A 22,923-nucleotide genomic window follows, 5' to 3' on the forward strand; every position below is an offset into this window, starting at 1 on the left:
GAGTATCCTCATTTGGCAGTGGCTATTCACCATCATTGTTTAACACTGAAATGTAAACATCAGATTAAAACGTCACTAGAGTGTTTAGAAAGAGCAGGAGCCTATTAATAATCAGAATCAGGATCATAAGTAATTGAGGGCAAGAGCATGAGCAGTTTGGCAAAAGAAAGCCCTTTAAAAAAGCATATTCTTTCTTTCCAATGTACTCCACAGAGGAAATGCTACTCTTTAGAAATGTCATTTCCCATTTAATCCTTACCAAATTGCAGTTTGAAAACTGTAAATATTTACTTATAATCAAGACTACATTTTGGAGTAACATTCCATAAATGCAAAGATAAGTTCATTTGCTACATTAGCATGACCACCTAACTTATGAATTAACATGTTCTTTAAAGCCAGAAATTTTAAAATGTTCTTCCTTGAGATGTAGAAAAGGGATGTAGTGTCTAAAAATTTCCCTTATTATGGGAGTATATACTTTAAATAGATTGTACCTTTCCTATGTCCCTGAATTTCCTTGCTAAAGCAACTATTTCTATAGTTTTTAAAATGGAAACAGAAACACTCTAAGAAAAAAGTGAAATATGTCAGCTTTAGTATGACATATTAGTAACTCAGCATAATATTGTTACTGTAAGTGACAGTGAATATAGTTCTGAGCTTCCTAGTAGTCAAGGCAAAAGGTGCAACACAATATGTCAGGTAGTTCTCAATGGATACAAAAATTAATTTTATAAGTTTGTCAACAGAAACTATTATTATAACTGAATTATGAAAATAATTTCAAATATGGATTTTACAAGTTACATTAATGTGTTAACATCAGCAGTAATTGTGAAATAAAATGCAAAGTTATTTTCTATATGGCTATTATTTTATTTCACAAATCTGACTCTGTTATATAGAAATGTTTAGGAATTTCCTAAAATAAGACTGAATTCTCATTGAACAGCCCATTCTTTACATTTAAAGACTGTAATTTACAGGATTTAGTTTAATTCAGTAGGTTGAACAAACTGCTTCCAAATTTTATTTCAAAATTTGATGTCTCATAAATTTTAAGAATATTACTTTTATATGTTGTTCATATTGTAAGAAATTTATTTATTTATTTATTTGGGTCTATGAATAAAAATTAACTCAAGTTGGCAAAAATTTGTATACATTTGGAGACTTTTAGCAAGTAATGATATGTCTACAAAGGTGCCTTGTGACATCTATAGATATATGTATATGAATACATTCAGACACACACACATCTTGCAGGTTCATCAAAGAATGAACTTTTGTTGTTTAGTGTGATATACATGCTGTAGTTTGACGAATTCCTTTCTCCTTAGCTGTTGTGCTTATGCTGCTAGCTAGAGCTAAAAACGGGTACTGTGGCTTAGAAATAGGATGTCTTCAGTGTCAGCTTACATGCTTGTCACTTGGGAGTTAAAAATCTCTAAAGTTACTATGTTGTGAAACTTCAGTAAAAAAGCCAAGGCAAAAACTATCGCACTTCATTAAAATGTAATGGATAAATTCCCAAAGTTAGGGTGATGAAAGTAGAAAGGGAATTCATTTATTTATTGAAAATGTTGATGTTTGAGAATAATTGTAAATTAGTTATTTTAGGCTGGATATTTTACTCTGATTGTACAAAAAAACTTTCAGAAGAGTAAAAAGTGCTGCCATATATTCTATTTTAGAAGCACACAGTGGTCTTTCCATGTTTTAATGTACTTTAGAAATATTAGCCCCTTTTCTTTGTTGCATGTGCCTTACAAGCTGTTCTTAATTTCATATTCAAACTATTTGAGCTATGTATCCTAATTCAGAAAATAGGGAACTTGTATATTTTTCTTTTTTTTTTTTTTTTGAGGCGGAGCTTTACTCTTGTTACCCCGGCTGGGGGTTGGCATGATCATCGCGGCTCACCGCAACCTCCGCCTACTGGGTTCAGGGAATTCTTCTGCCTCAGCCTCCTGAGTAGCTGGGATTACAGGCACGCGCCACCATGCCCAGCTAATGTTTTGTATTTTTAGTGGGGACAGGGTTTCACCATGTTGACCAGGATGGTCTCGATCTCTTGACCTCGTGATCCACCCGCCTCGGCCTCCCAAAGTGCTGGGATCACAGGCTTCAGCCACTGCGTCCGGCAGAGCTTGTATATTTTTCTTATAAAATGTTTGGAAATTTTAAAAATGTTTCCTTTTGCGCTATGTGTTTGCCTTCTGAATTGAGGAACATTGTTATAGCAAGGATGGGCATGGAGAGGAAGAGAAGGGAGTGGAACCAGGGAAGGGAAGGAAAGTAAAAAGAGGCAACTGACTTAGGCTGGGCTACTTTATTTTGCAAAGTAAAGCATTATCTCTGACCTGATTACTGCAGAGCTCTTCTGCCTGCCAGGAAGATCTATCTTCCACAAAGAAGTTTGAATTATCATTTTCAAATGTATCAGATCTTATTATATCCCTCCTTAAAATTCTTCACTGTTTTCTTGTGCACTTTTAGAATTACATTTAAACTCTAGCCTATACAAATATCATTTGTATAGCCTATACAAATGATCCGCCCTTCTCTAACTTCTAAAATCTTCCTCCTTGATCTCTGTGTTGCTTTTAAAACACATCAAGGCTTTTTCCACTTCAGGGACCTTTCACTTGACTTTCTTTGGCCTGGAATGCACTTCCTCTTGTTCAGTTCTTGCCTGGCTTCCCAACTTTGAGGACTTGGCTCAAAAATTACATTGCAGAGATCTTCTATGATGAATTTATCTAAAGGAGTTCTCCTTCTACCCCAGTTCCAGCCAGTGTTCACAACTTTGTTGATTATTTCTTCATAGCACTTAACACAATCTGAAATTACTTTAATTACTTATTTATTTACTTGGGATTTGTCCCCTTCCATGAGAATGTCAACATTTATTATAGAAAGCAGAACTTTGTCTATCTTGACCATGTAGATACTCTCATTAGTGCCTGATACAGAGTTGATGCAAAATAAGTATTTGCTGAATAAGTAAATGGGTGCACTAATGAATTGGGGCGTGACTAGAGAATTGGACCTATGTGTGTGTTCCACAATAGACGGATGGCAAGTTATAAAATTTACAGAAGTTCCGATTCTCTGGAAAACGTTTGTATAATGGCAGAGAGGAAGAACTGATGCTAGAAAAACAAGAGCCAAATCCTGGAGTTCTGTTTCTGTAATGTCATGGTGTGGAGTGTCTGAAATCTCTTTTCTGGTCAATGGATAGCTACTGGAGATTTTTGAATAGTCAATGTGTGCTTTAGCAATGCCTCCTTTATTACCAGTTATGGAAAACTCCTCCTGTGTCAGAAGAGCCTCGTTCATGCACAGGTTCAAGGACAGTGTAACTTCTGAATGTCAGCAGGCTGTTGATTTAGTCAATGTTCATTTCTTTTTCCATATAGCATGACTGCCACGTGGTCATGCTTCTGGGCTGGCAAAAGGAAATGTTTGCTTTAGTTCTTGACAGCTTAAGATGAAATGACCCAAGGCTTCTTGAAGACATTTTTACCAGTATTTCTCACATTTCAGTGGCCTCCCTTAAAAAGTCAATACCATCTTCATGTCAGACTATTCCCCTTTCCTCAATTGTTCTTTATTTCACAATTTATTTTTCTAATGCATAGTTGCCCTCATATTAGAGTTACTCGCTCTTGTGGTTTGTTTTAATTAGGTCTTAAAGGAAGTCCAGTTTAGAGCCTTTAAATGCTGTGTGTTCTTGGTTTGTTTCACTGGAGGAGTGGGTAGGTCCTTCCTTAGCTGAAGCCTGCTACTGACAAAGCCTTGTAGCCTCTATCCAATCATATGACATTATATGTACCATGCACATGTTTATGTGGGCTTTTCTTACCACTTTGGATGTGTGTATTTAATTTCTAAAATGGAAGACAGAGATATCAAGCTTCCTGTTAAAACAGTGGTTTATTTTATAGATGCTGGCAGCAAATTCTAGTTTCCTAAACTGGTTCACAATAATTTAAAAGCCAGGACCAGTTTTTAAAAGCCATGAAATTTTATGGTTCAGCCTGAAGTCATGGAATCTTTTTTATAGATTTTAGTGTGTTCAATTCTGGACTATAAAGGAGGAAGGCACCACATAAGTAAAACATCAACTTTGAGAAAAGGACCCAGTTTGTCAACATTGACTGTTTTCAAGAGCTACTGAATCACATTCATTGTGATAACCACATTGGAAGCTCTCAATATGAATGATGATTTCAGAGAAGTTTTTATTAAACATACAAACTTTTAGTACCTTATAGCAGGGGTCCGCAATCCCTGGGCCATGGTCCAATACCAGGCCTGTTAGGAATGGGCCTGCACAGCAGGAGGTGAGCCTTACCACCTGAGCTCCACCTCCTGTCAGATCAGTGGAGGTCTTAGGTTCTCACAAAGGCGCCAAACCTATTTTGAAGTGTGCATGTGAGGGATCTAGGTTGCATGCTCCTTATGAGAATCTTGCCTGATGATCTGAGGTGGAACACTTTAATCCTGAAACTATCCCGGTGCCCCATCCATAGAAAAATTGTCTTCCACGAAACTGGACCCTGGTGCCAATAAGGTTGGGGACCGCTACCTTACAATTTATGACGCATACTTACATGTAATAGACCTAACTTATGTATAAAAGATTTACTTCTTACAAGTTTTTTTTCTCATTTCTAAGACATATCATAGATATAATCTATGTGTAAAGTAGGTAAAAAATAAAAAGATTAATAAATCATGTGATCCATAATCACATAAAGCTCTAATGAGAGAAGCAAATATACTAATACATATATAAAGTACAGAATGATAAGCACCAATAGAGGAACAGGGTTGAGATTATCCTGTGGTGCCTAACTGTGCTTACCTGGATGGGAAAGGGTCTCTTAGAGAAGGCAGGATTTAAGTTTGGCCTTATAGGACATGACATATTTCAGTAAGAAAAGACAGAGGAACAAAGGTTCTCTAAGTCAGTGGAATACCTTGAGCCAAAACATAAAAGTAGGAAAATTAAGAACATAAATATTTATTTGTGTTCTGTCAACTTTAATGTCTAGTGCTATAGAATCTGAGTATGTTAGTACTAACCTGTTTAAATTATCCTCTTAAATTATATGTTCATGAGAGCTAAACTCTACTTTTTGTTAATGGGAGCATATTCACATCCTTGAAACAAATCATTTATAAATTGTATGCTATTTTTTTTCTAGTGCTCTAGTGACTACTGAACACATTCATGTATATTTTGTAGTTGAATCCTTCCAAAATCTTACATAGTAAATGATGGTATGTAGTTGTTTTGAGCATTTTTTCTTTAGGAAAAGTTAAAGTACCAATGTTTAAACAACTTTTTCCAGGTTTACATGGCCAATAAATGCAAACTCACACACAATTTCGAACCTATTCTTTATCCCTATATAGTTATTACTATGTAGATGCATACAATTTGTATTTATCTATATTGATGTGTAAGAAATTGAGAAAATTAAAGTTGAGAAAGATGAAATCCAAAATTAGTGATTTTGACAATCAAAATAATCCTGGGTGTGTAGAATTGAGAACAAGGGTAAAAGTGGAAGGAAGAGCTCATTTCAAGCAAGGTATAATGGAAAGGAAAGTCAGTAGCTGAGAATATGCAAATTACATTTAAAAAGAGAAGGCTTTACTATTATTGGATGAAGTTAAGGATGTCAGGTCTTAAAACAGGGCAGTTTATGTTTCGTGTTAAGAGTTGATTCTTTATATTTCACAAGACTGCAGTGATGGGGACTTGTGAGTCTACTACTTTTACTTTTTATTAATTGCGTGGCAAAATTGTCAAAGGCAGATGCAGTTGAATCTTTTATGCTATTCTGTGATTTTACATTGTTCAATATGATTAGTTTTCATTTCTTCAAACTTTAAAATGGATTGAGCATGTTTTGGATTCCACCATGAAGAAGACAACTAATGTGAAGTTTTATTTTTCTGATGTGATGTAAATGGATCTGTCTGTTGAAATTCCCCATACTAAAGCATATGTAAATATGTGAGGTGGGCAGATCATGAGGTCAGGAGATCAATACCATCCTGGCCAACATGGTGAAACCGCATCTCTACTACAAATACAGAAATTAGCCAACTGTGGTGATGTGCACCTGTAATCCCAGTTACTCGGGAGTCTGAGGCAGCAGAGTGGCTTGAACCCAGGAGGCAGAGATTGCAGTGAATGGAGATCATGACATAGCATTCCAGCCTGGGGGAAAGAGCGAGACTCCATCTCAAAAAAAAAAAAAAAAAGTGTTAAAAGGGGTAAATTAAATCCATTTTATTAAAAATGTATCATTGATTATTATATGAAGATCATTGTATTAGGTGGTTTAGGAGACAGTTTGCAGTTTCTGTGTAGTAGTTGTTAAAAATTCCTTTTTATTAGTGAGAATCAAATATTAATGAGAATCAAAGTTGTAAGTTTGGAATCAACTATCTCAAAGCTGTGTGGTAGAGGATTTTATGTGTGTACTTAGCATCTTTTATGCATTGAAATAATTTACCATTAAGTTTTGTCTTTTTTTAATTGACCCATAATAAGTATACATAATTATGGGTACAGTGTGATGTTTCCATATGTGTATTTATTGTATGATTATTAAATCAGAATAATCAGCAAATCTGTCTCTTATAACATTTATCATTTATTTGGGTGAAATCATTAAAAATACTTTCTTCTAGCTATTCTGAAATATATAATATATAATTGTTAACTATTGTCATCCTACTCTGCAATAGAACATCAGAAATTATTCTTCTTAATTAACTGTAACTTTGTAGTCTTTGACCAACCTCTTCCCATCTCTCCCTTTCCTATGTTTCCCAGCTTTGGTAATCACCATTCTACTCTCTACTTCTATTTGATCAGCTGTTTCAGATTCCATGTAAGAGTGAGATCATGTGGTATTCGTCCTTCTGGCTTATGTCACTTAGCATAATATCTGGCTTATTTCACTTAACATAATACCCTCCAGGTTCGTCCATGTTGTTACAAATGATGGGGTTTCATTAATTTTTATGGATGAATAATATTTCCACTGTGTATATGTACCACATTTTCTTTATCCGTTCATCTGTTGGTGGGCACTTAGCTTGATTTCATGTCATGGCTATTGTGAATAGTGCTACAATAAATGTGGAAATACAGATATGGCTTCAACATACTGACTTCATTTCCTATACCTAGCAGTGAGATTGCTGGCCCATGTGGTAGTTCTATTTTTAATTTTTTGAGGAAACTTCATACTGTTGTTCATAATGATCTTGCTAATTTACATTCCTACCAACAATGTGTAAGAGTCCCCTTTTCTCCACTTCCTTGCCAACACTTGTAATCTTTTATATTTTAGTTAATAACCATTCTAACTGGAATGAAGTTATATGTCATTGTGGGTTTGACTTGCATTTCCCTGGTGATTAGTGATGTGGAGCATTTTTTCACATACCTGTTGTCCAATTGTATACCTTCTTTTGAGGAATGTCATTTCAGATCTTGTGCCCATTTTAAAATCTTTTTTTCTTACTATTGAGTTTTTGAGCTTCTTATATATCTTATGTATCCTAGATATCAACCCTCTTTGGATATGTCTATATAGTTTACAAATATTTTCTCCCATTCCATAGGTTGTATCTCCACCAGCTGATTGCTTTCTTTGCTGTGCAGAAGTTTTTAAATTTGATGTAATATCATTTGCCTGTTTTTATTTTTATTGCCTAATAAAAAAAGAAAAAGAAAAAAAAAAAAATACCCAGGCTGCTGGTTTCACTCTTAAACTGTGGGATTTTGGGTTGATCTTTGTATTTCTCTGAGTGTGATTTAGAAATATTTGCCTTCATTTGGTCATTTTTTTCACTTTAGCTTAACCAGCTCGAAAAAGCAGTGGAAGCAGCTCACACATTTTTCGTGGCTAACCCTGAGCACATGGAAATGCAGCAGAACATTGAGAATTACAGAGCAATGGCTGGTGTTGAAGCATTGCAATTGGTAGACAGAGAAGCCAAACTACACATGGTAAGCTCTGTGGACCCCTGCCCTCACCAGAGGGAGCTAAGTGCTCCTAAGTTTCATTTGAGTCAAAGCAAATTTATACGAATGAATATTTCAAATTTTAGTAACATTTTTAGACTTTCTGGGTTCTCAGGATACAATGATCAGGCCTGAAACAATTGAGATTTTAAAAAAAATTTTAATTAAAATTTTAAAAGTTGCAATAAAAAAAAACTAAAACATTAAATTTTTTTCTCTTAAAAATTAAGAGAAAATAAAAATTAACTTAGAAAATCAGTGTAATATGTTAAAAACTAGAACGTCATATAATTATCTATAATCCTCTCTGAACCTTTCCAGTACTTTTATTTTATACCTAGAGGTGAGGCCAGTGTGAATTGTTCAGGATTACACTATGATTTTCCAGCTCCCAGTCCAGTGGTTTGCCCATTGTACCTATACTTTTCAAACTGGGGTTTATAAAGCGATGTAATTCTTTGTGTAGACTAAACATTACTTGAAATCACATGTTGAAAGTGTTTTTTTTTTTTTTTTCAATTTTTGATATCGCCATTCTCAACATGTAGACTCCAAAATTATTGCAGAAAAAAATAAGGGAAGATTTTAGAGACTATTAAAACACACACACACACACACACACACACACACACACACACACAGGCAACACCTAAAAGTGGATGACACTTCCACCCACATCTATTTACCTGAACTTATTCCGTGGTCCTACCTATAGGCAAATGAATTCAAAAATACAGTCTTGCATGTACTAAGAAAGAAAATGAAATTGATCCCATAGCAGTCTATTTGCTCAGTAAGATCCCTCTCACTTACAAGTATTTGAAACCAGGAATGTTGTTCTTTATCTCCCAGTGCAACCCTTTGCTAAAGGTAAACCCTCCGCAGCACAAGCATCCAGTACCTCCACCTACCTAAATGATCCTCAGTCAGCCTAGACACTTGTATTTGAAAGTAAGAGTTTTTGTTTTGTTGTCTATTTCATTGCAGGAGAGTTACAATGCAGGAGTTAAACATTATGAGGCTGATGACTTTGAGATGGCTATCAAGCACTTTGAACAAGCCTTAAGAGAATATTTCATTGAAGATACAGAATGCCGAACCCTATGTGAGGGGCCTCAGAGATTTGAAGAATATGAGTACTTAGGGTATAAGGCTGGTCTGTATGAAGCTATTGCAGGTAAAGCTTAGGTTTTCATTTTATTTGTTTCTTGATTATAAAAATACTACTTGCAATTTGTGAAAAACTATTCCAGCAATATAGAAGAATATATTGTAAAACATAAAAGACTCTCATGTATCTATCACATCTTATCTCCTGTAGAGAAATGTATGCAGTTAAAATTTTAATGACTCTCCTCCCAAACTTTTTCAGATGCTTATCTATTTATGTATTTATGTATAGTTATTATTTCATATTTTATAAAATAGGACAAGACTCTATATATATTGTTTTTCAACTTTTGTTGTTTTATTTTATGCTTAACAATATATTGTGGACTTCTTCTCACGTAAGTATGCAGAGCCACCTTATTGTATTTAATGGCTGGATAATGCTCTGTTATATAAATACATCATAATTTAATTGACTAGTCCTTTACTGACAAGTATTAGAGATGGAAATTTTACATTATTATAAACAATGTAGCGTGAACACTTCTGTATTGTCTTCAACTACTTATAAAAATGTTTTATTATGTAATAAGAATTTAATATATGACAAAGTGGCACTTAAAATAGTAGGTAACACACATTATAGAATAATTTGGGAGACTGGCTAGTTAACCGCTTATGATGGGAAAGTGGGTTCTCTCCTATATACCTTACACAAAAATAAGTTTGTAACAACAATATTAGTGTAAAATATAAAACTGTTATAAGAAAGTGAGGGAAAATGTTTCTATAATATTAGGAGAAGAAAAGCTCTTCAAAGCATGACAAAAGACAAGAAAAATAAAGAACAAGGTAAACTTTACCTAAGATTTATAAATATAAATTTGTACAATAAACCAAGCTGATCTACAAATCACACATAGAAAGTATTGCAAAATATTTTATAGGCAAAGTGTTAATATCTTTCATATTTAAAGAGAGTGAATTCATCAAAATGAATTTTTCAATTCATCAAAAAATTCAAAGAATTTTAATTCATAATTCAAAAAAAGTAAATTATTACTGTTCATGGGATTTACTTATTAACAGTAGTAATAATAACCAATACATATGTAGCAGTTGTAACATACAAAGCACTTCACATATTTTTATCTCTTTTTAATGCTTTAGGCAACTCTTTTTTTTTTTTTTTTTTTTTTTTTTTTTGTTTTGAGACGGAGTTTCACTCATGTTACCCAGGCTGGAGTGCAATGGCGCGATCTCGGCTCACCGCAACCTCCGCCTCCTGGGTTCAGGCAATTCTCCTGCCTCAACCTCCTGAGTAGCTGGGATTACAGGCACGCACCACCATGCCCAGCTGATTTTTTGTATTTTTAGTGGAGACGGGGGTTTCACCACGTTGACCAGGATGGTCTCGATCTCTTGGCCTGGTGATCCACCCGCCTCGGCCTCCCAAAGTGCTGGGATTACAGGCTTGAGCCACCGCGCCCGGCCAGGCAACTCTTATAGATACTATTGTTACTTACTCTCCTCACCCTTTTGTAGATGAGAAATTTTTATCTGAAAAAGATTAGTGACATGATTAGAGTGAAGCTGGAATTCATATTTGGACTTTTCTGACTCTAGAATCTATGTTTTTAAAATCTACATAATTGAAAAGTAGGCAAAGGATGTTTATTCAATAATAAATTTCTCACAAATATTTTTTGAGGACACATTTCTTCTTCCTGAGTTACCCATATATGAAAAGCAATGTTCAACTTCATTTACTTACTAAAATGATAGTTAATTAAATCAGTTTGCTCTCCCCAACTTCCAATGCTTTTGGTCTTCCGAAAAAGCACTTCTCACCTAATAGCTCAAACCAAATTCCAAGAAGTTTTCTTTCAATCCGACATCTTCCTTAGTTCCTATTCCCAATTACCAAACGTGGATAGATGCTACCTCCTAATTGCACTTAACACTTCCTAACTTCTCCAATCCTTTCTACGACCCTGGCTCAAGGCAACTGTGACTAGCTCCTTGCCGCTCTTCATATCCTGTTCTGGTTTTGCTCTGGTTGCAGACTGAGCAGTCTCTAAAAAACAAAATTCTGCTCACAGACCTGGTTTAAACACCCCAATGGCTTATAAAACCTAATTCTTTGATAAGAACTTTCATGATTGGGCCCTTGTGTATGTTTTCATCCATTTCATTCATTTCATTCTCTCCCTGTCACACTCTCTCTTTGATTCCTTAAATATGCCATGCATATTTCTATTTGCAGATTTTCAAAATGTTGTTTTCTTCTATCTCTTGGCTAAAGCTTTGTCGTGTTTAGTGCTTAATCTTCAGGGCCTAAGAAGAGTGACTGGCAAATAGTAGATACTTAGTAAATAAATACTGGTTAAATGAATGGGTTGATGGATGAATGAGATGACATGTTCATCAATAGCATAGCAGGGATCAAAAGGGTTAAATACTCCATGTTGATGAGAATGAAGGTCATAAATTGTTAAGGTTTCTTATAGAGACAATTGGGGTGTAGCTATCAAAATTTAGACTAGGAAGTAGAATGAAAATTAATACGTCAAATGACCGATTTGTGACATACACAGTTACCCGAAATCAACTCAGTTCATCTAAATTCAATACAACAATCTCAATTATAGAGGATATTTTCTTGAAAGTTTTGGTTTTTTGGATCCCTGCAAGATCCAGTGGCCTAAATTTTTGAAATGTCAGTTTTATGTGTGGTTCACATTTTAATTGCTGTTTCCCTACACTTGATCTTTTATTTGAGAACGGCAGATTCTTCCTTCATTATAGCTATGTTGTGGTTGTGGGGGGTACGCATCCTGCTTCGCCCCCACATTGGCCTCTGCACCTGCTTCCACCAATGGCCAGTGAACAGTTTTGACTCATGTCCTAGGTCTGGTTTAGGAAAATTGACTGATGGTTTCCCACAGATGAGCATTTAGTGATTTGCTGAAGGTCACCACAGCATGTTGGATACTGGAAAAGAGTAGAGATCTCATAATCCAGGTTCTTTAATTTTTAAGACTCAAACTTATTAAAAACATATTAATTGCACAATGTCTTTTAAGATAGAAAGGAGGCAAGGGATGCACCTAATAAAGGTAATATGACAGCTCTCGCTATGTAAATTGTTGTCCGGTTCAAAATTGTCCTAAATTAGGAATGACACTGGGTTTTTAAATAGCAAATATATTAAAATGTCAGAATATTTGAATTTTAGAGTTAGACATTAACAGTTGGGGAAAAGTACAAATGGCTTCCGAATGCAGTTTTTTATTACTAGCCCTGCTATGAAACCTAAAGGCTTTCTGTCACTCTTATTTTGCTGCTATTTATATTTGCTTTGAAAAATATTTTCATTCGGATTTTGAGTTCTCTATGGGTGTCTTTTGCCTTTACCTTTTGCTTGTCACTTGGGATTAAATGGAGTGTGTATTAGAAGGTAAATAGAAATGCAAATGGTAGGAGAAAACAGTTGAAGGTTGTTTTTGTTTTCTTAAGAAGTAAAACAGCTAGTTATTTATTTCTAACATGCTAATCAAATAAATAGAACTCGTTCTTCCTTCACATCCCCTGACTGGGGTTAATAACCAATGGGCTTTAGGGATCCTGTTAACTGTGCTGTAAATGATTCAGTTAGCCAAGTTATGCAAAACTGGCACATTTTCCCCCACACCAGAAAATGCACATTTCCTTCCTGTTGTGTTTTGGGGTCCCTCTGCAAAATCATCAAGATCCAAGCCAAACGCAGACTAAATAGAGAACCTTTTTTTAAAAAAAGAGGCAGTTGCGATAAATTAAATAGTGCAGCTATGAGATCAAATGATTTTATTATCATCCTCAAAAGAACCCACTCAGCACAGCATGAATGAACCATTCTTCCTGGAAAAGTCCATCATCTTCTTTGTAAAAATCAGTCGAGGTAAAAGGCAGGAGGCGTTTTCTTCTCGGGGACATTCACCACTTGTGTTTCCTCACCTCAGGTTTTAATAAGATAGAGTCCAGAGCCAAAGGGGGCATGAAAACCCCAACAGTTCAGGACTCTCAAGCAAGAAGAACGGGAACAATAGAAAGGAGACAGAAGAGAAAGAGGAAATAAAATGCTCCTTTAAATTTCTTTAGTTTTCATCCTTCTTCTTGTTTTACCAGACTCTGGTAAAGAATATACAATGTTCTTAGTATTAGAATATACAATGTCTAGGGGATAGACTAATTTATAACTGGGCAGAATAGGTTTCTGACCAATAGGTGTAAAAAAAAGAGTTTTTATTTGTCCTTTAGGACAATTTGGATTGAAAATGTTAACAAAGAAAAAGAGCATTTTTGCATCACTTCTCAGTCTGAATTTTTCACGTCCATCGTGGTTTCTTTTTCTGAACTGTTCCTTAACATTTACTAACATCTGAACTTGCATTCCTGATTCCAGGGCACTTCAAGCCATCTAAGCTATCTAAAGAGAGGCCCCAAAGTTGTTAAATATGAAACTGACATTCAGCTGGGGTGTAGGTGGTGTCAAGTGGACTGTGGGGTATTAAAAGTGTATATGGGGAGGGAAGAGTGAGGTATAGAGAACAGATTGTGAGCTAGAGGATTTGGAATCTCCTGCCGTTCTAGTGATCACCGACCAGGAGACCTTGGCAATCACCTACTTTTTCTGTAGAAAGGTTCTACAGTGAGGAAGTGAGGATTAGAATGATTTTGCTCTCAGAGTGTGGTGAGGCGAGGAATGCCCTGTGTCACTGTGGCTGTGACGTTGACGTTTGGGCACTCAGTAGACTGAAGGGACACATGTATTGACTCTTGTCTTCCAGATCACTACATGCAGGTGCTTGTCTGTCAGCATGAATGTGTGAGGGAGGTTGCCACCCGCCCTGGCCGCCTCTCACCCATTGAGAACTTTCTTCCTCTGCACTATGATTACCTACAATTTGCCTACTATCGAGGTAAAGCGTGGATCATCCATGAATACTTCTCGGGGGGTTGTGGTTCATCATTACAGTCATCACATTTTTGTAATTTAGTGCTCTGCCTTCTTCAGTTTATTATCAAAGCAATGGGAATTTATGCATTTCTTCCCTCCTGAGCTGCAGAACAAGAAGAGCAGAAGGGGAAATCACCAATGAGCAAAGTACAAAATTTAATGCTGTGATAATTTACTGAAAATTATACTAGAATGACATCTGGCATGATTTTTTAGACTTGATTTTTAAACTCAGTTTAAAAGGTATTTTGCAAAATCTTGTTCCCCAGAACAAAACATTATTTATTAACCTGGTGTTGATGGCACAGAATGAATCACATGCTCAAGTCATAAACAGTGAATCAAAGGAGTTGAGAGTTGCTTAATTTTTATCATTCTTTTTAAAAATCAGAGTCATCTCAGAGTATATATAATATGTATGCATATGTATTTGTACATACATACATACACGCACACATATATATACATACACACATACATGTATTGTAAATCTCCATTAGAAGTCCAGTGTTGTGACTTATTTGAAAGCAAAGCATACAGACTTTTAAAATTTCTCTTGTAATAACTAAATATTTCTATAATGAAAAGCTTATATTTGAAACATCCTTGTTAGTTCCTTTTAGTAGTTTGCTGCTGTTGGATTTACCATAATTGTATAGTGAGGGATTTGAGGGGCTTCCTTCAGAGCATCTGGGACTTTATGAAGAACTTTGCATTAAACCACCAGTTTACCACAAACTGCAGCAATGAAAAATAACATTTTAAAAGCACTTATATTACTCATACATTATGTACAAAATGGTACATTACTGTTGCAAAGGCCATCTTCAGGATGTTTACTTAATCCAAACTCAGTATAAAAATCAGAATTAACTCATACAATTCTGCTGTTTATCTGTGTTGAATAATAAAAGTTGTCAACCTCTTCAGGTAGAATTTTGATAATTTGCACAAAACAACTAGCACCGAAGCAGAGCAAAGGCAGTAACTTTTGAATACCTGAAATCATGTCCTTCCTTTTATCTGTGACTGCTTCTGCTTTCTCTGCTCAGCCTCAATTTATCTTCCCTCTGATTAATGTTTAATGCTGACCTCTGTAGACATGTTGATGATCTCCCTTTAAAATTCTTTGGACAGACCTAGGCTGACGCTAATGCTGCAGCTCCTTTGTCTTTCAGTTGGTGAATATGTGAAAGCCCTGGAGTGTGCCAAAGCCTATCTTTTGTGCCACCCAGATGATGAGGATGTCCTAGACAATGTGGACTACTATGAGAGTCTGTTGGATGATAACATTGACCCCGCATCCATTGAGGCGAGGGAGGTGAGACCAATGTTTTGAGAAGAAACTCTTGATTCTGCACATGTTCTGAGGGGAGGTGATAAAAATATAACACTGGTCTTAAAGATATCTAACAATTTAGCAAAATTCTAGAACTCAGTTCTTTCAAACTTATGCCAGAAGCACATTTTTTCTCACGCATGCTAGCGTGTGAAAGCATGTTGAGACGGGGACATGTTTTGCAGCTCTGAATATTTCTGTCAGCTCATTTGTGACTAATGAAAATATGTCCATCTGAACATTTATCATATCTCTTATCTGTTATTTAAATAAAAAATGTCTTTCTTTACTTCTTTTTGACTAGGATTTAACAATGTTTGTGAAACGTCATAAGCTGGAATCTGAGCTGATAAAATCAGCTGCAGAAGGTCTGGGATTTTCATACACTGAACCGGTAAGAGGAAAGAGGAAATGTTTATTAAAATAATGATTCCATGGAATTCGTTTTATGTTTTTATTACCACCCCCATGTATGCCATTTACCTCAAAAAGCTAAGATTCGAATGCCTTCCTTGGTAAAAATTGGAGATGGGGGATGTTTACTCAATATACGTGATGAACTTTAAAAGGCTGGTAGATTTCCACATCAGTCATTCCACATTAATGAGGTCCAAAGTTGAAAGCAAATCTATTGGGTAGAAGCATTTTGTGTATGACTCATTTTCCTCTGGCAGTGTTTTATTTTCCTAAATTGTGGATGTGGTATTTTTAATTTTTCTTTTAATGCTTGTATATTACCTAAACATTAAAGAGACTTCAAAAAGAACATCATCAGTCACAATCCTACCATCCATCATACTGACTTCACTCCACTTTTCCATGTTGTCTTCTAATCATTGTTTAAATGAACACATACCTTTGCAGAAACATATACTATGGTATAAAGAGATTTGTATTTAAGAAGATATCATAAGAAATTTCTATATTTGTATAGCTTTAAAAAGTATTTTTAGATACATTTTAGTATCTAAAATGTAGGTAGAATTTGGAACTTTAGATTGATATACAATAAATAAATGAACTCTTCTTCTGAACATTTTGAATTATCTCTGATTTTAAAATTATATGTAATGCTTTTGCATTTTTTTCTCTATTGAACTATGTTCTTAAAATAAATTCCTAAGAGTGGAATTATTCTGCTAATTATTTTAAATTTCTTAAAACTAAATTGCTTTTCTAAGAGAATTATCTTAGAAATCATTTATTTATTATTAATTTTAAGAGAATAAATAATTCTAAGAGAATACTATTTTAATATTAACAGCATCTCATGTGGGAAGATTTAGCGACTACTCTAAAGTCTCATAGCTCATAACAGGTTAAACAGGCATTTGAATCCTAGTAATGCATAAAAGTGCCATTTTACCACAAATTTATCAACAATAAGAAATAACATTTTAAAATTACTTTTTTTATTCATATATGTAAAATAATACATAATTTTGTTTTAACTTGCAATTCTTTGATGACCAGCAAGAATAAACCTTTCACATATTAACTATTTTTCCTCTTGTTTTAATTACTTGGGCATGGGTTTTATTCATTTATCCATTGGTTGCTATGTAAGCTCTTCAAATGATATACAAGTTAATATGTTTTTAAAATTATTTATAATATATCCAATTTGCAACCCTTTTTCCTTTCTTTCTTAATTATGTCATGTTTTTATAGGCAGATTTTTAAAAATGGGTTAATTTTAATGTACTACTTCCAATATAACACCTCCTAATATATTAATATTTATATCTGGTCTTACTTATTCTTTAAAACTTACAGTACCCAAGAGACCTTTGTATATGTTATTTACTAATTTCATGATCCTATACAGACGATTATTTAAGCTGGATTTTGTTTGTTTGTTTTATTCAGAAAACTTAAAGAAGTTGAACTGAATGATCTTTCAAATGTTTTTCTGCCACCAAATTTTAAGTCACTTTCTTGGACAAAAGGATGTATATCCAGGCTAATTCCGTACTATTTAAAAAATCTATTTGTTCTTCATTTTGTCCTTGCCAAGTCTCCACTAACTTTAGCCTTCCTTATCATTAATCTTTAAAATAAAAATATATTGTATCTTTACATAATATGCAAGTTTCCTAAATTATAGGTCTTTTGAATGTTTAGTACATATTTTATTTACTTTAATTCTGTAAGTAATATTTTAGTGACAAAATTACTGCATTTTTTTTACTCAATTCAAAACAGAATTATTGGATCAGATATGGAGGACGACAGGATGAGAATCGGTAAGTCCATTCAGAACGCAAACTGGGCTTTATATGAGGAGAAATACTTAGTGTCATAACCTAACATAGAGAAGTGCAGCTCTCTGAAATAGGCAAAAAGATATAATAAAATAATTCTAAGCTGTGAATTAGGAGCTCTGCATCCAGGTCCCAGCTCTTCTTGACACTTTGGTGTAAGCTTAGGCAATATATCTTCTGTTTTCTGGGTCTCATGTTTTTTCCTAGAAAAAAGAAAAAAGGGCATGATTCCAAATCTAAGAAGGTTGGCTACTTTTGATTTATTAACAGAAATAACTATGTAACTTTTTTTGAGGATGAATTCCCTTACCGTATTTACTTGAAATGATGAAGTTCAGCATGTTATACTGCAAGCTAAAATATTAAGTGTCACTAACTGAATCAGAAATCATGAAAGCTCATTGTTTAAAATGACGAAAGTCGATTTACATCTTTTAAAGAACTGAAACTCAGAAGATTAGAAATAACTGCTTGAGATCACATGGTCCAGCTTATTCATTTTCAAATTGGGAAACTAAGGCCCTGAGAAGGCAAGCAACTTGCTTAGAGTCCCATCACAAGGGAAGGGCAGATCCAGATCTTATTTAGAATCTTGAAATCTTTCACTACACTTCAAGGACTCAACGCTTGGGTGGCGTAACATTATTGCAAAAGATCCCAGAATGTATATACACATTTGGATTTGTCTGATTTTTACATTTATAAAGGACGGCCTGCTATCATTTGCATGTTTGGAAATGACAAACCTGTGTCTTCTTTCTCAAAACAATCATTATTTTGACTACATTTGAACTTCTACATTATGACATAATTCAATTCAACAATTGTTCAATAATGCACTCCATGTTCCAGACCCCATTGGATACTCTGAGCATTATAAAGATGCACATGATAATTATTTTCCTATTCTGTTGAGATTAGAGTCTAATCTGAAGGAGGTTAAGTTATGAATACAGTTACATCATTGTAATAAAGATTGCTAAGAAGAATTAGAGGCGTGAAATAAAGCAAACTCACTGAGGAAATAGAGAACTTCAAAGAGGCAGGGACATTTAATTTGACTTTAAAAGACAGGTGAACTTGTGTACAACAAAATATACAATATAGAATTATAGACTACCTGGGTAAAGTATTCTTTGCCTTTGAATGTCGCTATTCAATAACGAATTTCCATTTAAAATTTTTTGATTGGGCAGGGTCCCTTCAGGAGTGAACATAGAGGGAGCAGAAGCTCATGCATTGTCAATGGGAAAAAAGTTATCACCCAAGATAGATCGAGACCTAAGAGAAGGTAAGTAGCTGTACATTTTTACTCTATAAAGGAGGGGAAGGGGAATTTGGGGCTTGACCAGTTCTTATCCAGATCAAGGAAGAACCCACTTCCTTTAGAAAGTAACAAAAGGACTAAGCTATTATACTCCCTAATAGCCTGAAAGCAAGACTTAAGTACAAGAATGTGTTAGATTTGTATATTATTACCATAGGTTTAAAAAAAAATTGCCTCCAAATTTACTCCCTTGTCTGTTTCCCATAGGAATCTTGCATGGTCATCACCATTCTCAGAATACCAGAGGCTTAGCAATTTCCTATGGCTTACTTCTGTTACAGTGTTAGTGAGTGCCAGGTAGTGTGGGTTCAGAGGAACTTGGAGAGGAGGCAGGCCCCATGGTATATTAGGTTAGTTAATCTTAGATGCTTGAAGCACATAGATCTGAGCAGGGCCTTTAGAGAAAGCAGAACTTAGTAGGATGCATGAATGTAGAGGGAACCATTCTAGCGGTTAAAAGAAGTGGAGCAAAGGCACAGAGATGAAGCAAGCAGAACATTATATACCTACTTAGGTAAGATCAAAATTAGTGGAGACATGGGTGGAATGTTGCCAAAAAATAGTTTCTACATAGAGCCAAGCATTGTTATATTAATAAAATCTATTAGCAATAATAATACTAACAGCAGGAGTAATTCTTAACAATTATTATCTCTATATGTTTTATGATTTCCCAGCAAATTTGCACACAATTTATTTTTGGCACACTATTTTAATACTAACAGCATCTCATGTGGGAAGATTTAGTGACTTCTTTAAAGTCTCATAGCCCAGAACAGGTTGAACAGGCATTTGAACCCACACATTTGACCCAAATCCCATTTCTTCATCTGCTGCATGAAACACAGAATAGTATAGATACCAAAAATGTATCACCTATGGATTGAATAATTGCACGATAAGAAGAGGCTTTCAAAATGCTGCATTGGGAAGAAGTACAGTACTTTTCCCCAGGAGACCTCGTCAGCACATTCTTCTGATTTGAGAAATTCTGGCTCCCTACAGCTCTCACATTTCCCATCCCTTTCCTTCCTTAGCTTCCAAGTCAGCTTGAAGCAGTAAACAGGATAATATGCTCATCTAATCTGACCTGGACCTCAGTTTGTAGCCACAAAGGCCAAGCTGTGTTACAAATGCCAGAGAGCTTCATGGTCAGCCAGAGTTCATGTTGCTTTTTAAGCTGAGAAATCACCCAGGAAGTTCATGCCAATAAGCCAGCACATTGCTGTAAATGCTTGGGAAACTCCAGGACAGTTGCCAAATTTCAAAGCATTTTTCTTTTCCTAGCTACCAGGGAATCTGGTGTTCAGCAACTGATTAGAAGGTTAATAGAAGAGCAGAACAGAAAACTGCATGTGATGGAGAATGATCATGATTGATTGGGCTACCCAAATCGACCATTTCTGCAGAATTGTCTAGGTTGAAGTGGCTAGTGGATTTTAGGATGGAATGTTTTCTGGGAACCAACTGGCTTGAAGGAAAAAAAAAAACATTTTTACATACTGTACTTTCATATTCAATCAGAATACTTCTGTGGCCAGATGTGTGTGAGCTTTTTCTTACACACACCAGTAATTCCCCAGTGGATAGCAACTGAGTGTCAAATAATCCAATTCAGTTCTGACACTGTCTCTCTGGAAATAGTGTCAGATCCCACAGGTTAAGGGTTCAGCCCACAAGACTGCCCCCATTTCAGATGCCAACTGCAAGTATAAGTTGTTACTTCTGGCCAACCCCTCATGGACCAGCTACAAACCAGTGTTCCCATGATCCTGACTTTGGGTTAGGCTAACTTGCTAGAGCATCTCACAGAACTCAGGGAAATAGTCGTGTTTACTGGTTTATTATAAAGGATACAGATGAACAGCTAGATGAAGAGGTACATAGGGCGAGGTATGGGGGGATGGGAGGAGGATCTTCCATAACGTCCATGGGCAAACCACCCTACCACCCTCCCAGCATCTCCACGTGCTCGGCCACCTAGAAGTCCATCAAATCATGTTGTTCAAGAGTTTTTATAGAGCTTAATCTGCATGCCCCCGACTCCTTTCCCAGAGGTCTGTGGGTGGAGCTAAAAGTTTAATTTCCCTAATCACTTGGTCTTTCTGGTGACCAGCCCCATTCTGAGTCTTTGTAGGGGCCCTACCCTAAGTCACCTCATAGGCATAAACTTAACAGTGATTAAAAAGGTCTCATTATACATAAGAGGACGCTCTTACCTCTTGGGAAATTCCAAGGGGTTTAGGAGCTCTATGCCAGAAACAAGGGATGAATGCCAATATATTTCTTATTAATATATTTCTTATTAATATATTTCTTATTATATAACAACGAAAAAGCCTATTGTCCAGTCATCGGATACCTAATTAGGATATATATTAAGAACAGTGAGAGACAGAGACAAAGTTCTCAACCAGAAAACACTTTCCTATCTTAATCTGACTAAAGGGTGATGTCAGGGCATGCGTTGCAGAATAAAGTATACTTCAGCTGTTCTCATCTTCCCCAAAAAGATTGTCATCTACCCTGAATGCCTAACAGTATTTAGTATTTAGTATTATCCCTACTGGACAGCTCCTAATCATTAAGATGGGGTGACCCAGAGCTACTTACATCTCACAGTGGCTTCAGTCCATGAAACATGCATAATATGGCAACTTACTTAAAAACATTTTTGTCACTTGTTCATTCTCCTTTCACCCACCAGAATTTTTTTTTTTTAAGACAGAATCTTACTCTGTCACACAGGCTGGAGTGCAATGGCGCAATCTCAGCTCACTGCAACCTCCCCCTCCTGAGTTCAAGTGACTTTCCTGTCTCAGCCTCCCAAGTAGCTGGGATTACAGGTGCATACCACCACACCTGGCTAATTTTTTTTTTTTTTTTTTTTAGTAGAGATGGGGTTTCACTATGTTGGTCAGGCTGGTCTCGAACTACTGACCTCAGGTGATCCACCCGCCTTGGGCTCCCAAAGTGCTGGGGGTGCAGGTGTGAGCCACTGTGCCCAGCCAACCCACCAGATTTTTAAATGTGATGCTGGATATGATTCCAGAGTCAGTAAAGGGTTAGTAGAAACAATGTTGAATAAAATTGGAATCAGGAGGCTTAGTTTCTGGAATTATCTTAGTCTGATGTTTTCCAGTGATGAAGATCTAGTGACTCAATTTCTCTGGGCCCTATGTTTTTTTATCTGTAAAAGGATAGTAGCTGTTTTAATATAGTGAACATAAAAAGCATTTTTTTTTTTTTTGGAGACAGAGTCTCACTCTGTTGCCCAGGCTGGAATGCATGGTGCTGTTTCTGCTTACTGCAACCTCTTACTGCTGGGTTCAAGCAGTTCTCCTGCCTCAGCCTCAGGAGTAGCTGGGACTACAGGCACATACCACTGAACTCGGCCAATTTTTTTGAATTTTAGTAGAGATGGGATTTTACCATGTTGTCCAGGCTGGTCTTGAACTCCTGAGCTCAGGCAATCTGCCCACCTCAGCCTCCCAAAGTGCTAGGATTACAGGCATGAGCCAACACACCGGGTCTTTTTTTAAAATTTTTTTGTAAAAGGCTGTACTCATATAAGAGCTTGTTAGCCTGCCCACCCCATCATGCTTTGTGTGACACTATGGGATTTCTGATAAAGTGATTCTTCTTGCCATGAGGCAGACAGTGAGTACAAAGGAGTACTTTCTTAGGTGATCCTTTCTTGTTGCAACCAGAGAATCAGAGCCAGGCACATAGTTTATGAATGAGAGAAGAATTAAGTTGTTTGACTAAATCTTCTTGGGCTGTGGTTAAGAATTGGCTGAAGCCATCAAATCAGGCCCC

General features: G+C 35.8%; 1 protein-coding gene across 1 annotated transcript in view; it reads left to right on the forward strand.

The window, feature by feature from the left end:
• The window catches only part of P3H2 (prolyl 3-hydroxylase 2), a 164,353-nt gene that overhangs the window by 121,502 nt on the left and 19,928 nt on the right, over window positions 1-22,923 (forward strand). Inside the window, 7 exon segments of the mRNA XM_032298263.1 lie at window positions 7,898-8,050; window positions 9,053-9,242; window positions 14,005-14,136; window positions 15,353-15,495; window positions 15,818-15,907; window positions 17,719-17,759; window positions 18,974-19,068. Of these exon segments, the coding sequence (XP_032154154.1) occupies window positions 7,898-8,050; window positions 9,053-9,242; window positions 14,005-14,136; window positions 15,353-15,495; window positions 15,818-15,907; window positions 17,719-17,759; window positions 18,974-19,068 (844 nt within the window).

This window comes from Sapajus apella, unplaced genomic scaffold, assembly GCF_009761245.1.
Source record: "Sapajus apella isolate SASKATOON/1434 unplaced genomic scaffold, GSC_monkey_1.0 scaffold38, whole genome shotgun sequence".
Lineage (NCBI taxonomy): Eukaryota > Metazoa > Chordata > Mammalia > Primates > Cebidae > Sapajus > Sapajus apella.